A 16758-nucleotide genomic window follows, 5' to 3' on the forward strand; every position below is an offset into this window, starting at 1 on the left:
ATTTAATATTTTCTGAAGACTCTTAAATTTAAATTAATTTTTATATTGCTAAGGGCACAGCAGGAAATCACATCTAGAAAAGGAAACTAGATTGTTTATAGTAACCTTTGTGTTTCTGAATTATTAATTTAATTTGAAAAATGTAGTGGCAAGGCAGGAGCTCAACAGGAAGTATGTTATACCTAATGAGCTGGGCCAACATTCGACTAAATAGAACAGGTAGAAGTAATCGCTTCAGAAAATGGAAAGTGTTCATATATTCTGCTTTTTTGATACGTGATGAAAGAAGCATAGCTATTATAGTGAAAAAAATTAGAACAGTGTTTGCCCCAGGTCGAGAATAATTGATGCATGTTTCCTGTGCTTGTTTTCTTGTTAGGGCTTTTGGCCAGAAGAAATTCCAGTTTTAAGTACCAATTTCCCATTGAATTATTTAAAATTGGAGCTGCCTGATATGAATGACTTCCCTTGAAATGAAATTATAGTTAGGCTCACAGACTTACCTATAAAACTGTAAATGCAGTAATATGTATGCATGGGCATGTTACTAATTTTATTGAATACTTAACCAAGCTTTCTATGCAACTAATACAGATCATTAGCAGTGTTCACGTAGGCATTAGATAATGGTGCTCTGGAACAGTCTCCACAGCGATGTCTTGGTTTTAACCCTTAAAGTATTACTGACGGGTAGAAGGGAACAGTCAAGGGATAGAAGTGCTTCTGAGAGAGGAATTGAGTTGTCCTCAGGGAAATGAGTGAGAAAATTCATTGTCAATCTTCTTGGCAAATAGATTTTTCACACTGGTGTGCCAAAATTTATAAGAAGAAAGCAAATGGGAGAAAAAATATATCAATTTGACAAATTGAGTTTATACAGAGTTAAGAAAAATTCATTTAAATATGAGTAAGTTATTCTACTTGTGAACATCTTGTACAGCCAAATTAACCCTAAATTCCCTAGCTTTTGATTTATGAAAAATTAAGATTTAGTACACTGGCCTGAGGTAGAGGAAACTGTTAAGTTATAGTCACTCTTATTCTCAAGATACATAGAAGTATGCATTTTATTTTTAATTTTGGAAGCTCTTTTTTTCTTGAGCTGCAAATGTTTAAAAGTCTATTTCTTGGATATATCCTAGTAGCTTTCAGAATTTTCCTAGCCACAGAGTTAGTCAGAAGTAAACCTGAATGCAATATATGCAAGGCACAACTCTGGATATATCCTTTTCCCAAAACACCCAGCATATTTCACATTTTCTTTATTCTCAAGGGTCACCCACGGATGCAAGTGTATCAGATACATTTGGTCAATGAGAAATTAACTTGTCCAAGCTCACTGAATAGGTAAATGGCAGAGGCAGGACCTGAAGTCAAGATAACTCCAATGCTCCCACCACACCCAAACCAATGAGTCTCATAAGAGTAACATACCTCCACCACATTTTCTAAACACAAGAAAAGTCTCCATATATTATTGGATCATTCTGGTATCTCTCAAACGAGTGGTTAAGGGAAGACCACATAGACCTTCATTGTATTCTTCACCACCATGCGCACAGAGAGACGGAAGCCCTAAAAACTTCCACAGGATGAAACTTGACTGTCAGTTTTTATTGTAAGAATGAAGTTTCTTTCCTGGAGAATTTTTTTCTTTGTCTCATTTCCCCTGTTTCCCCATCTGAGCCAGTATAGGTTTTGCTGTCCATGCAATCCCTATCCCAATAGTCAGAGCTGCCAGGGGTGCTGGCTGTGGGCTCATCTGTGAGTCTCTTTCTGAGAGCAGTGCTACAAATCTCCCTGGTGCCTGTACCCATCAGAGCTCAGCACTAGGAAGAGATGATCTAATAAGCTGTAATTGTTACTTGAAAGAATAAGACCATAGGAACTGCATGCTCCCCATACAGAAAGTTGAAATTTTATTTTTATTTTTTGCAATTTGGAAGAGAGTTGATGCATACAGTTGTCCAGTACCACACAAATTATATTAATGAAGTGGAAGCAATCACCAGTGGCCTAAGTGCTTGTCTCAACGTTTTGGTAGAAGCATTTGTCACTTTCTGTGAATGAAACATACTATGTAACTGGTGAAAAAAGTAGAAAGTTAAGAAAAGGAGATAGCTAAAAGAAAAAAAATGAACAACAAGAAATACTAAAGCACAACTACCAACAAGAAATACTAAAGCACAAATACTAAAGCACACTACTATGAAGAAGTTATGAACAAAGCAATAATATTTTCAGACCAAATTGCTATCCTCTTGGCTTCTACTCCTGGCTCTGCCACAATGCACCTTTGGATAAAAATAAAAAACAAAATAAATAAACCAATCACTTCCTTGGTTCTTTTCTTTTATAAAAAAAGGAATGAAATAATATCAAATACCTTTTATGATTATAAAAATAGTATTTCTATTATCAACTTATAGTGTAGAGGATAATTCAGCTATGAACTTCTCCCTCAGTAAAGCCTTTTAAGGGTTGATAAAGACCATGTGTTGGTGTTTGCACACCTCTTAATAGAAGTCCCTGTGTAGACAGAGGGCGGCTTACCTGAGCACTGCTTCCTTAACTATCTGCTATTTGTCCTGTCTGATGTGCACGCACAGAGAGCTATAATAGTCATGTGTAATGTGTTTTGGACTGCAGTGTATTGCTCTTTCTGAAACTTTTTCCTTTTATCTCTCTTTTTTTTTTGTCAACTTTCTGCATTGGCAGAGCATCTTGGGATTGAATTTATGGGTATGGACCAATCATCATTCCTTTTAGCCTGCAGAATTTAGAGCCTATGAGTTGAAATCTTTACCCCTTCCGCTTCTTACTTTTCAGTTCCTAACTAATTTCCTTTTTCTTTAGAAGGGATCATACAGCTATAACAATGATTTCTCCACTCTCAACCTACGATTAGTTTACTGAAATGCTACTGAGTGCAGCAGTTTTTAAATTCCCAAGCTACCATCACTTAGAGTCTAAAATCATCCACTCTTGCTGCTGCGAATTCCCATAGATTGGATCTGGCTATGCTATTATTTAAAAGCTCAGGTAAACTGGAGTAGTACATAAGGCTACAGGAGAAATCAAATCAGCGGCCTGAGAACAAAAAAAGCTTTAAGTGTATCTGCTTAAAAACATTCCAGTAACACACACACACACACACACACACACACACGCACGCACGCACGCACGCACGCACATACACACAGACATAAATTTAGATTGATGAGAATGGCGTGTGATAAAAAAAGCCATTTATAATAGAGTAATAAAGAACACCCTTACATTGCAACACACAGTATTATATCCACAAATTTGAATTGCTCAAGTTTTCTGGACATATCTGTGTAAGAATCCAGTCAACTTCATTATCTTATGAGCATGTAACTAGAATACAGAAAAGAAAGAAGCCTCGTGCTATTTTTGGTGAAGATTCCAGAGCTAGTGAAAATAATTTTGAATTATTAAGGTGATTCAGATGAGTAATCAAATAGAGACTTTTATACTATAAGCATAAAAAGTAAGATCCCTCCTCTGAGCAGATGAAATTTGGGCATACTTTTTAAGGCCTTTATCCTAACTAGTTGGGTGGAAATCCAGTCACAGAGCAACAGGAAGCAGGCCACCCATCTCCATCTGTGCAGTGCCAGCCAGCCTGTCTTTCTAATGCCACGGGCAGCCCTAGAAAAGGACTTGGAGTCAACAATGCAAAGTCCTGGAGGACAGTGTATTTGATCCCCATCTGGCATGTTTTACTGATATCCCACAGCAAGGGCACCCTGTAACTGATGACCTCTTTGGGATGATAACATCAGTGTCTACTCCTTAGTGTACTTCCATAACTGAGCAAGTGAGGCAGTTGCAGGTTCTAACAGGGAGAATGGCTCAATTAATTGCCCATTCCTCCCCCCAAAATTTCTAAGACAACCCCACCCTTTTAATTTGATTGGGAAAAATCCCAAATTCTCAGGTGTACTGACCTATACCTGTAATCGCAATACTTGGGAGGCTGACAAAGGAGATCCTAGGATCAAGAATAGCCTCAGCAACTTTGCAAGATGTTGTTTTGAAATAAAAAATAAAGTGAGGCTAGGGGTCTAGATTGGAGGTAGAATACCTCTAGGTTTAACTTCTCGGTAACAGTAAAGAAAAGAAAAAGCTCAAACTGATGTGAATGGCATTCTGGGCATCAAAAAGCATCCCCATGACTGGGAATTAAAAGTGTCCCAGTTCCCACAGGGAAGAACAGGTCCCAGCATAACCCATCCTCTTGATCTGTAACAGGATATTTCCTGCTTCCTACCTTTTGCATCTGGCTAGAGAATTTAATATTTCTATTTCAAAGTAATGAATTCAAGTAGTTAGGATACATAACTTTTTTTTCAGTAGGGTCTTTTCTGGGCTAGAGAAGACAGTGCACTGGTCTCTGCACACCACAAAGGCATGCTCTCCAAAGCCTCCCCAGCATGCTAGGTTGGTCCACTGCATTTTTAAAGAAAATCTTGTCTTAAAGGTCAACTGAAAAAGAGAAAGACAACAGGTTCTGTCTCTTGATCTGGCACCATCAGACTGAAAAATATGCTTAATCTGATTCACTGTTGTATACCGGGCCAAGACATAAAGTTGCTAGAGTGTTTGCTCTCATGAAGGCAGACCCACCAATTGGACCAATAATTTCTTGATTTTTAGCACTGTCTCTGATGGGCTCTTGCCCTCTAGGCCTTGTCACACAAGGAAAAAGAAAAAACCTATGGGGGGAAAGGAGCTAAACAAACCCATTGGTTTTTCTATTGTTTGTCAAATATTTTTCTAAAAGAAAAGACATTTATATCATGAAATTCCATGATATAGCAAAACTTTGAAGGAAAAAAGTTCATGGAAAATTTTGCAGTGTGTTAAGTAGATGTGAATATCGAGATTTAATCCCATAATCTGTATTCAATGTGCCTTGCCTTCAATTGGTTCATTTTAGTATATTTACATTATCCTTTGTTCTATATTGAGCTACCTTTTCATTCTCATCAAATAGTCATTAGCCAGAAAATATCACATAGGAGGAATGAGCCAGTTGTCCTATGCCACTTACTCATGAGCCCCACTCAGTCTATTTTGTAAGAGCAGCAGAAGAGCACTTGTTGAAAGGGTCCTATGTGTTCACAATACCATTGTTCCCCAGTCAGCCCTTGTCTATGTCCCTGTTTTTGAAATTTGCAAAAATAGTTTGCCAACTTTTGATAAAGATAAAATGTTTAGTATCCCAGAGAAAAAGTAAAGCTGAAAGATATAACCCCCACTAGCCACACACACTATCACCAAGCTGCACCCCTAACCCCAGTCTTACTATTAAAAAAAAAATGAAGAGGATAAGGAAAAGCAGGGCTTCCCTCTTCTTAGCAATAAGACTGACACACTTATTCCTTAACCAGATCATCACAGCTGAAGGACCTCTGCTCTGCCTCCTGGGTAGGAAGAAGGGACAGTGGGCTGCTACCTCTGCTTCTTAAACATATGCTAAAAACTTTCAGGATGCCAAGGACATGAATGGGGGACTGCAGTGGCCTCAGTTCACAGATAGCACCTCCTAAAAATTAATTCCCTGTCCTGTGGAGGGAGGGGAGGCAACAGACAGGAGTAATTAATATGCAGGCACTCCCATTCCATGTCCTTGTTTGACTTCTGGGGCACAAAAATCCACAGCACCAAAGTCTGTGTCTCACAGTGAATCGATGCACCGCAATGCACCACTGCTTCGCTTTTTAAGTGTGGCTTCCACATGACTGTGAGCCTAGGTCAGAGGTTATGCTGTATGGAGTAACCCTTCCCACTCCGCATCCACCTTCTCTTCTCACCCGCCATCTCCTCCTGCTTTCTTGTTTATTTATTTTTCCTCCCTTAGTATCAGACATGCTGTGCCAGGGACTTCAGGAGACTCCCTAATTTAACCTCGTTTTCCCTTGTACTTTGCCTCTCTCTCTCTCTCTCTCCCTCTCTCTCTCTCTCTCTCTCTCTCTCTCTCTCTCTCTCTCTGTCATTCTGTCTGTCCTCCTGGTTTGGTTTGTTTTTCCTTCCCACTTCCAAACCTTTTCTGTTTGTTTTTGTATAATCTATGCAGCATTCTGTTCTTTCACCAACTGACTTCTTCTGTTAATAATCAGAGTTATTAATTTGATTTGACAATGTTCTTGACCTGTTAACTGGAATTTGATTATCATGGGCTTGGCTTGTAGGAAATGTTTTGTTCCATGATAAGGTTCACTGTATCAGAGAAATTAAAATTCACTTTTTCATTTCAAGAAAATTTCCTGTGAGTTGCCCTGTCTTGATGGAGATAAAGTTATAGTTGCTGAAACTGCGATTGTGTAATTAAAATATTCTCTAAAGGCCCCTCTCTGATATCCAGAAAAAACACATTTGCATAGTATTCCCCAGTTCTTGACCAACTTATTAGTTCTAATGGCAAGTAAACAGTTACTTACTGTGTACCAGATGAGTTCACTTTCTGAGTAAACTTGTGAAGATCTTCCACTAAATGTAATTAGACTGTTTGAAGCTCATTTCCTAAGGGATCAACGTCCCCATTAAGTCAGAAAATCATATTAAGAACCTGGCCTATCTTAGTATAATCAAGTTATCCCTCAAAGAAACTAATTTTCAAATAAAAAACATTCCATGAATTAAAGAATGATCACATTTAGAGTACAGTAGTAACCTTTGGGCCAAAATTCTAAGCATCATACTTCCTTAGTAGAATAGCCATTAGCTAATTTGCCAAGTTGGTCAATGTAGGAATATGTGGTATATTCCAAAGACATGTCATTTGTGCTAGTGACTGATTTTTTTATACAAATAAATTAGTTTTTTTAAGTTCAACCAATGAAGTAATAAATGTTGTCCTATAAAGAACAAATCTTCATTTTGGTCCAGGACTACCCAGTCCATCATACTGAGTTTTCACTGATACAGTGCCTTGCTGTGCCATATTGTGCTATTTCTTATATTTTACATTTAACTGTTAAATTTAGTGATTGTGCCTCAATTAAATTGCTAACTACAAGCCCAGTTCATGTGTGCAAATGTCTTTGAATTTAATTCTTTTGAAGCGAGAAATTTCTCTTTGTAAAGACCACTGGATATGAAGTTATGACAAGGGGTTGGGGTGGAGTGGAGATGGGAGGCAGGAGGAAGGGAAAGTCTTACTGGTGCCAATCATGGCTCTTTTTATGGGTGTTTATTCCTGTTGTCTTTGCAAGAGATTTTTTTTTTGCAAAAGATTAAAAATAAAAGCTACAGAGTTTTAACCAAATTATTGTGTTATAGTTAATATTTGTGATTTTCCAGTTTGATATTAGATATATTTAGCTTATTATTAGAGTACTTTTAGAATATAATATTTGTATTGTCAATGGCCCCAGCTGGCTTTGTCATTTATATTCAAAACATTTTGTAGAGCATGTTATACCTTAGATATGTCTATAAATATAAAACAATTGTCATGAGCATATTTTCTTGTGAACATGACAGTGTCATTCAGCATGCCAACTGTTGGGTTGTGGTAAGTCCTGGCAGCTGTAAGTGACCTTGGTGACATTGCTCTCACCCCTTTCCAGAAGCGGAGGAGCTTTACCAGAAGAGAGTATTGACCATAAGTGGAATCTGCATTGCCCTACTGGTGGTTGGCATCATGTGTGTGGTGGCCTACTGCAAAACCAAGTAAACTTCTTCTCTGTACCTTTATTTCCCCTTATTTTCCCCTCCAAATTATGCATTTTGAAAACCTATCCTAATCACTAATCACATACACTTGAAAGCTTTGCCAATTTTTCAGAAGTCTCATGAGATTTCCAATACATGACCACAGCCTGATGAATGGGTAAGGTTTGGAGGGACAGATTTGTATGGAAGCACAGGAGTGCACATGGCAGGCACCACAAACTAAGGGGAAGGTATAAGTGCCAAAGGTGTGCTTGGCATATTTATTACTTCTGAATACAAGTCCAGTTGGCACACAAACTCAGGGAATAGAGGACACACACACACTTGGTGTTTCAATTCTACTTGTCACCCATATAAATACTGTCAAAAGGCAAGGTGTACACAATGAATTTCATGAAAGAAAAATAAGCAAAGTTTGCTTTGAAAATAACTACAGAGAATTCTTTAAAACAGATTTGCGATCACTATGTTTAGGCCTTTGAACTTGATCCACATTGACAAGTGTATTTATTTTCTACCCTTCATTTTCCTCTCTTTCACCTCAAGACTGAAATAGTGTTATATTATTAGGAGTTTTTCCCCCTTCACAGCATAATACTCTTTTGCCAAAACTAGCCATGGGAAAATTTTCATAATCTAGATGTTACATTGAGGAACAAAAATAATATGGTTTTATCACAAAATCAAGGTCATGGATTATGTTTTATAAATCTCCATGATTTAGTCTGTTGCCAGAACTAAGTGATAGAGATAAGCCTTCAAGGAATTGGCCTCTTAAGTTGTATTAGACTCAGTCTTAGTGTTTACTATCTACTTATATAAAAAGCATTACAAGAATAGGATCATGTTACAATTGTGTGAAAAATCCAGTATCCATCATCTGTCTCACTCATATACATGTGCTCTGGGCATACACTATAATTGTGTATTAGACTATACATACTAACTGTATATGTGATGTACAGATTCAAAACTAAGTTCATTTTCTTAATAGATCCACAGGAAAAATTATCAATATCATTATCTTCTATTCTATAGTGCAAATTATTTAAGACAAATGACCAATGACCACTTGTAAGACTTAGGCAAAGATGCATTGATTAAGAAAGTTGAGATTTTAACCAGATACCAACATATTTGTTTTCACCTCCTTTTTTCTTGTCCCTCAGTAAAATAGCTAAGTTTCTGTAAGAATCCCACATAGCTTTTTAAGTCTATGCACTAAGGATGTTGGTTACACACATTCTGAAGTGGAGTGGCGTATGTTCCCCACCCTCTTCTCACCACCAATCCATGCCTTGAGTTATTCACAGGTGTTGGTAGAATAAGGATTGGCTGTACTAAGAAATGTCAGTAATAAAAATAATTTTTCCTTTTTCAAATCCAGGAAACAGCGGAAAAAGCTGCATGATCGGCTCAGGCAGAGTCTCCGGTCTGAACGAAACAACATGGTGAACATAGCAAATGGGCCGCATCATCCAAACCCAGCCCCTGAGAGCGTCCAGCTGGTAAATGTATGTTGCCTTTGGCCAGTGGAAAAAACAAAGCATCTCTCTTTTGTTCAGGCTCCTTGTAGTTTATTTTTCTAAAGCTCTTGGGCTCTTAGCTGCCACCATTAATCACCATAGCTTCCAGGAAACCAAGGTTTTGCCAGGAGAAAATAATGGGAACATTTTTCAAAGTGGATTTGGTTACTGTAAAACCAACACATTTCCCTTTATAAAGTGTTCATTAAGGGATTGGGATAATAATGTTCGGTTTGTTTTGCAGGGAAGCTGTAACCAGAAGAAAAATAGCAAAACAAAAAGAAATAATAAAATTAATAAGAAAAGAAAACAAAAAAATAAAATCAATAAAGCCATAATCAGAAGGTATTTTTAATTTTTAATAATTTGGAAATGAAGGCAACTCCAGTCTGTGACTGATGAGTAGAGAGAACTGAACAATGGGCAGGCTCTGGAGTGGTTTGTATCAGGGGCACTTCACAGTGCCTCATCATTTACTGATTCTGGTTTCCAATGGAAGAAATTCAGGCCTGGAAAGGTGGAGTGACTTATCAAGCATGCTGCTCAGTAGCAAAGCTGAGAGAGTGTAATGCTGGCTGAGTCCCTGGCATTTTGCACAAAATGTGAAGTCATTCAGAAGAAATGTAGCCCTAATCACTCAAACATTTTTTTTTATACTTTACCAAGTACCTGGCTTTTAAGTTCAGCTAGATCAGAGAATATTCAACTCTAGAGACTATTTATATATTATCTTTTTTAATCCCCCTACATATATATTAAAATATATAAATAATATTTATATGTAAATAAAATATAAATATATAAACATATATTTATATAGATAGATGCCAGAGCTGTACTCAGATCTCTGTCTTTTGAAGTGTTACTCTTCGTATATTAAGTCAAGCCTTCTTGTTTTGTTCACTTCTTTCATACTTTTTTTGATGTATGGATTTTAAATAGACAAAGCCTGATAATTGTATTGTAGTATTGTTTTCTATCCTGTAGAAAAAGCTATATATAAACAGAAGCAGATATTTTATAGATGTATGTGCAGAGTTGGTAGCTACTACACTAGCTCACATCTTGTAGCAAAGGCCATTAGGAGATGGTACTGATAGGGTGCTGTTCTATTGGTCCCTCTCCAGCAATATTCATCGACTGTTCTGCAAGGTTGACACATGCAGTCACCACCAGCATAGCTACAGTCTGTCCCTGTTCATGTCATTTGAGTGATCTTACCTTGACTGGCTGTGTTCCTGTTATAGTTCACATGGTGTGACTTTAGGCTGTAACATCTCAACTGTTGGCTTCATTAATAAAATAGTCCTAAAAGTAATAAGTATATCAAAGATATCTTGCAAGCATTAAATGCAATAATCTACATGAAATAATTAGCCCTGTGTTCAATAATTGTTCAATGCTATTTTCATTAGATTCACTGAGCTTAGGTTGCCTTTCAAGAAGCCAGAGTAGAATGTACACTGGCTAGAAATAGGTTACCCTGTATCTTTTCCTTAAAGCAAGCTAAGGATACTTCCCAGGAATATTCACATGGAGTATATAGTCTTTCCATAAACAGAACCATCTAAATTTTTAAAAATAATTCAAGGTGTATATTTTGGGGCTTCTATGAAGATATCTGGTTCTTTAGACTCCACAGCTCACCAGTAGAGTGCTCTATTTATCAATATTTATTTTATTCATTAAAAGTGCATGCTTGTAATCCCAGCATTCAGGAGGCTGAGACAGGAGGATTACAAGCCAGCCTCGTCAATTTAGCTATACCCTTAGCAATTTAGTGATACCCTCTTGCAAAATTAAAAAAAATAAAATAGGGCTGGGGGTATGGCTCTGAGGTATAATGTCCCCAGGCACAATTCTCAGTACCAGAAAAAATACAAAATATAGAAATTAAATTTTTTCCAGTGGCTTGAAATTTGAAATAAACAAAGTATCTCCACTGTTTTGTTTCACTCAAGAATATCTGTAAGTCTTCTTTGTGTTGTAACAACCCTGATAAAAATGATCACTGGACGAATTTGTATTGAATTCTAGTTATGATATTAATTTAAAATAAGAAGGAGGTCTTTTTCTGAGAAAATATTGTTGGTTTTGATTTTGGGACCTAGTCCTGAACACATTCAGAGAGTAATTCATTAATTTCATTCATCTAGTCTAACAGCCAGAGTAGTCAAGAGAGGATTTGCCATCTGGCCACTGGAGAAGTGAACATTGTTGTAAAATGTGTGTGTGTGACAATGGTAGTGCTTTCATTTACATGATTCTTCAAGTTGTGTGTCTTTGTCTCTCCAGCAATACGTTTCCAAAAACGTCATCTCCAGTGAGCGTATTGTTGAGAGAGAAGCAGAGACATCTTTTTCCACCAGTCATTATACCTCTACAACGCATCATTCTACTACTGTCACCCAGACTCCTAGTCACAGGTATGAGGACTTAAAGTTTCCATGGCATTTCTCTATAAATGAGTTTTTGCACACTGCCTTTTGCTATCACTGTCTAAGGGGGAAGAGAAGACACGTATGAGGCAGTAGCATATCAGAACTTGGACACCAAAAGACTTTGAACATCAGTTGGTGATATTTTTAATTACTGTTTAAATCTGAGCTTCAGTTTTTCAGTTACAAAAAAGGGAGGTGGATAATACCTCCCTCAAGAGTGGCTTTTCCCACTCTTAGAGATTGCCTTTTTTCATGTGCTACTACTATGGAATTTCTGTACTAGGAAAAGTCTGAAGATTCTGTATAATACGTAGAAACTGAATTTTTCTAGTACTTAAATGCATGTGAGACCTGGTGAACTATAAATAACTGACACCTAAGTTCTCAGACGCCCTGATGACCTCAGCTTAATTTCACACTATCAACAGCAACACTGGAGTACCAAATGTAACTCATATATAGTAAAGTGTTTCTTTAATCAAACCCACTCAAGACCAGAGAGATCCTAAATATACTTAATATTTAAGAATACTTAATATGGGTGGCATTTGATAAAAAATAAGAGAATGAGTGAACAGATGAATAAAACTGTGCTCACAAAGCCAATTGTATCAAGATCCTCAGGAAAGGAAGTATCTTTGTAACAAAATAGTAGACCAATAGAGTAAGGACAGGGGAGTGGAAAGGGCAGGTACTGGGGGGATGAAACTGACCAATTATGTTATGTGCATGACAAATATGTAACAGTGAGTCTTGCCAGTATGTATAATTATAATGCACCAATCAAAATAAAATAATATTTAAAAGAACAGTTCTGTTCTTAGACAAGTAATGTTGACATGAGCTACTGATGCGTCATTAATTTAAAATATATGTCAGAATCAATTTCTTTCAGTTCCATTTTTTTCCATATCATTAAAAAGAATCTCACTGCCTCTTGTGTCTCCCCCTAGCTGGAGCAACGGACACACAGAGAGCATCATTTCCGAAAGCCACTCTGTCATCATGATGTCATCTGTAGACAACAGTAGGCACAGCAGCCCTGCAGGGGGGCCCCGAGGGCGTCTCAATGGCACAGGAGGTCCTCGAGAGAGTAGCAGCTTCCTCAGGCATGCCAGAGAGACACCGGACTCCTACCGAGACTCTCCTCATAGCGAAAGGTAAAACCGAATAGCAAAGTTCCTGCCAAGGAGACCCCCCAGTAGCTACTCTGTGAGCACCTGCTGGCTCTCTCACACAAGAAGCCTGCAATCAGCAAGAGGGTGGCAGGAGCACTCCTAGCTGGCTTCATCCTTGTGCCTGAACTCAGGGATTCTGAGCCTCTCACATCATCCTAGTGGCCGACAGGCGAGAGACTCTTAAAGAGCTCAAGCAATTTGGTAGGCACAGCAAACTTGGAGTTCCCACACCTGGCCATAGTTTCACACCCACTCAGGGCCTCAGTTTTCCCAGGTGTAATGCTAGAGAGATGGTATCAGTGTTTGATAAGGACCCTTCTGCCATGCGTGGTGGCGCATGCTTGTAATCCCAGTACTTGAGAGGCTAAGGCAGGAGGAGCCAGGTTCGTGGACAGCCTCAGCTACTTAGTGAGGCCCTTGGCAACTCAGTGAGACCCTGTTTCAAAATAAAGAATAAAAAATAGGGCTGGGGCATAGCTCAGAAGTAGAATGCCCCTGGGTTCCAACCCCAGTACTGCCCAAAAAAAAAAAGATAAGGACCGTTTTATGATTCTAATCTGCTAGTTACCCAAACTCTCATGGGTGGTGAGCTGGCCTCATATTTCATGTACTGCCTCTGTCTCACCTTCCAGCCTCAGTCAAATCAAACAAGGGCCATCAGCCCAGATCTCAGAAACAGCTGCTTCTGTTGCCCCATAGAGTATTCCTTCTGTGAAATTCCAAGAAGGGGTGAACAAATAGCTAAATTTCTTGTGTGCTATGTCTGGCAACTTCACAGGTGGTATTCAAAACAGATGTTGCCTTTGACGTGGCCCTTTATTCCACAGTGTTTGGGCTTTCCTCTGGGGAGACCTGGCCAGGCTGCTGGGAGAATCACAAAGGTAGAATGGAGAGGAGTAAACTGAAAGAAATTCTCAACAGAAACAGAGAATTCATAGTTTCTCTTTACGTGTCTTCACCTGTGCTGGAACAGAGTTGTTCCCAACCTGCTCTTTAGCCCAACAAATCTGTTACCTATTTGTTTCAAATCCACTGGGTTTTATTTTACTGGTGACTTTAGTCTAATCTCTGTCCATTTACTAATGGTATTATACAGTGCCAAATTCATGCTTATTTGGCAGTTACATGGGTAAAGATGATTTTAAACAACTCTTTTAATTTATGGACTGGGAAGTAGTCATTACAAAGAATGTTCTGAGCTTATAGTTCATTTAGAGTGTGCTGATAATTTCTTCACTACCTTTTCTCCAAAACAGTTTTTTAGAGCTGTATAGAATTTACAGTGTTAGAATTCTCTTTGCAAGCCATATATGAAAAAAGTAGACATGGTCCAAAACTGGATGAAAACATCAGTTTTAAATTCATATAATCCCATCTTTGTAACTTTGTATATTAAGGAAGCCAGTCCATCTTAATTTATCCTATTTTTGAAATGTGGAAAGGCGGTTGGGATGAAACATTTTTTCATCCTTACCTGCGACATCATTCTTTGTGGTTTGACATGCACACCCTAGATACTATCTGTGACTGAAAAATAGACCTGAACTTGAAGATCACAGGGAATAAAAGGTGAATTATTTATATGTGTTGGTTAAATTTGGATTGGTATTTCTCAGAGTGCTTAATTTAATTACCCCCAAAATAAAAAGTTTGAAGGCCCAAGCCCCTGCTATCTCAATGTTTAGGACACTTTCCAATTTTAGACACAGTGGGATCTCACATCCATATCACTGTGAGTCATGGGGAAACAGGACAGCTACTAGGCTTCCTGTTCCTGAAAGCAGGAGTTCAGGTACTGGTGTGCTGCATCATCACAAGCCAGGTCGAATTAAGTTCTGTGAACGTTAAGGTGAAGAAAACACCCAGTGCATCCAAAACATTTTTATCAAGAGCTGAGAAATGTGATTCATCATTTTTGATGCGAAAAGTCATCCTTTTTATTCTGAGAGAAGCTAGCATGGTAAAAACAGGGCACTTGGGGTTCTGACAGTGAGATTTGCTGAGTATCAGACACCACATGAAATAAGGTGACAGAGTACAGCCAGCCATGAGCAGCCATAAAAGATTGCTGAGTGTGTAGCTGACCTTCACATGCATTCCTATGAGAAAGCCAAAGAGTGAGGCAGTGGAGGAATGGAGAGGAGAGGTAGACTGGAGATTGCACATAGTATCCATTGTGGTACTTGTGAAACCAACATAGGGTTGTTTCAGGCTTATCTTTGAGATGTCTTAGACCTGGGGATTGGTAGCCCCAAATTGAATGTTAACCAGTAGCATTTCATGGAGGAAAAAAAATTAAAAGTACACAAATGTATGAGACTGTTATGAGAAATAAATCTGAGTTACTATGCTCTTTTCTTTTTCATAAGACATAACCTTATAGCTGAGCTAAGGAGAAACAAGGCCCACAGATCCAAATGCATGCAGATCCAGCTCTCAGCAACTCATCTTAGATCTTCTTCCATTCCCCATTTGGGCTTCATTCTCTAAGACCCCTTGGCCTTTAGGAAGGTATAGTATTTAAGTAATACTTCTTTCTCCTCCAAATCTCTGAGCCTTGGTACTTTTAAACTGAGTTGTCTCTAAGACCTCATGCCCTATTTTCTTGGCTCACATGTTTTTATTTAAACTCATGAGACTAAATATCCCCAAGGCTAGACCATGTAGCCAATCTTTGCATGTCCTTCTGCGAGGAAACTCTTGGCTACATAATGTTAGGTTCCAAGGGTGCTGAGAAGTATACAGTGAACTTGTTCTCTGATGAAGCCATATTGTGACTCTGTGCCCTTTCCCTTTCTGCTGTCTGCCTCTGATTCCACTGCACTCACATGGGACATTCTGTGCTCACACAGGTATGTGTCAGCTATGACCACCCCGGCCCGTATGTCACCTATAGATTTCCACACGCCAAGCTCCCCCAAATCGCCCCCTTTGGAAACATCTCCACCCACATCCAGCATGACGGTGTCCATGCCCTCCATGGCCATCAGCCCCTTCATGGAAGAAGAGAGACCTCTGCTGCTTGTGACACCACCCAGGCTGCGGGAGAAGTATGACCACCAGGCTCAGCAGTTCAACTCCTTCCATCACAACCCCATGCACGAGAGTACTAGCCTGCCTCCCAGCCCTTTGAGGATAGTGGAGGATGAGGAGTATGAGACAACCCAGGAGTACGAGCCAGCTCCAGAGCCTATTAAAAAACTCACCAATAGCAGGCGGGCCAAAAGAACCAAGCCCAATGGCCACATTGCCAACCGGTTGGAAATGGACAGCAACACAAGCTCCAAGAGCAGTAACTCAGAGAGCGAAACAGAAGATGAAAGAGTAGGTGAAGATACACCCTTCCTAGGCATACAGAACCCCCTGGCAGCCAGTCTTGAAGCAACACCTGCCTTTCGCCTGGCTGACACCAGGACTAACCCAGCAGGCCGCTTCTCAACACAGGAAGAATTGCAGGCCAGGCTGTCTAGTGTAATTGCTAACCAAGACCCTATCGCTGTATAAAACCTAAATAAACACATAGATTCACCTGTAAAACTTTATTTTATATAATAAAGTATTCCACCTTAAATTAAACAATTTATTTTATTTTAGCAGTTCTGCAAATAGAAAACAGGAAAAACTTTTATAAATTAAATATATGTATGTAAAAATGTGTTATGTGCCATATGTAGCAATTTTTTACAGTATTTCAAAACAAGAAAGATATCAATGGTGCCTTTATGTTGTGTTATGTCAAGAGCAAGTTTTGTGCAGTCCCAGTGATTGCTTTTCCACAGTATTTCAGCAAAACCTCCCATATATTTAGTTCTTACTGGATTCTCATGCATTGCATTATGGTGTTGACTGGATGTATGATTTGCAAGACTTGTACTTGTTCCTCTGTTCCTCTGTAGCAGCACCTAA

The 16758-nt window shown here is 38.7% G+C and overlaps 1 protein-coding gene across 6 annotated transcripts in view; it reads left to right on the forward strand.

Moving 5' to 3' along the window:
* Positions 1-16356, forward strand: part of NRG1 (neuregulin 1) — a gene marked incomplete at both ends in the record, with an annotated part of 232437 nt that extends 216081 nt beyond the window's left edge. For 2 of the 6 annotated variants that reach the window (XM_080710923.1, XM_080710921.1), the window contains 6 exons: positions 2719-2742; positions 7602-7704; positions 9095-9221; positions 11529-11659; positions 12628-12834; positions 15705-16356. In XM_080710923.1, the coding sequence (XP_080567049.1) occupies positions 2719-2742; positions 7602-7704; positions 9095-9221; positions 11529-11659; positions 12628-12834; positions 15705-16356 (1244 nt within the window). Of the gene's footprint in view, positions 1-2718; positions 2743-7601; positions 7705-9094; positions 9222-11528; positions 11660-12627; positions 12835-15221; positions 15343-15704 lie in introns of those variants that run through there. The other 4 variants (XM_080710924.1, XM_080710922.1, XM_080710925.1 and 1 more) reach the window with 3 other exon arrangements.
* Positions 16357-16758: the final 402 nt, after the last annotated feature.

Source organism: Muscardinus avellanarius, assembly GCF_963383645.1.
Source record: "Muscardinus avellanarius genome assembly, chromosome: 14".
Taxonomy (NCBI): Eukaryota; Metazoa; Chordata; class Mammalia; order Rodentia; family Gliridae; genus Muscardinus; species Muscardinus avellanarius.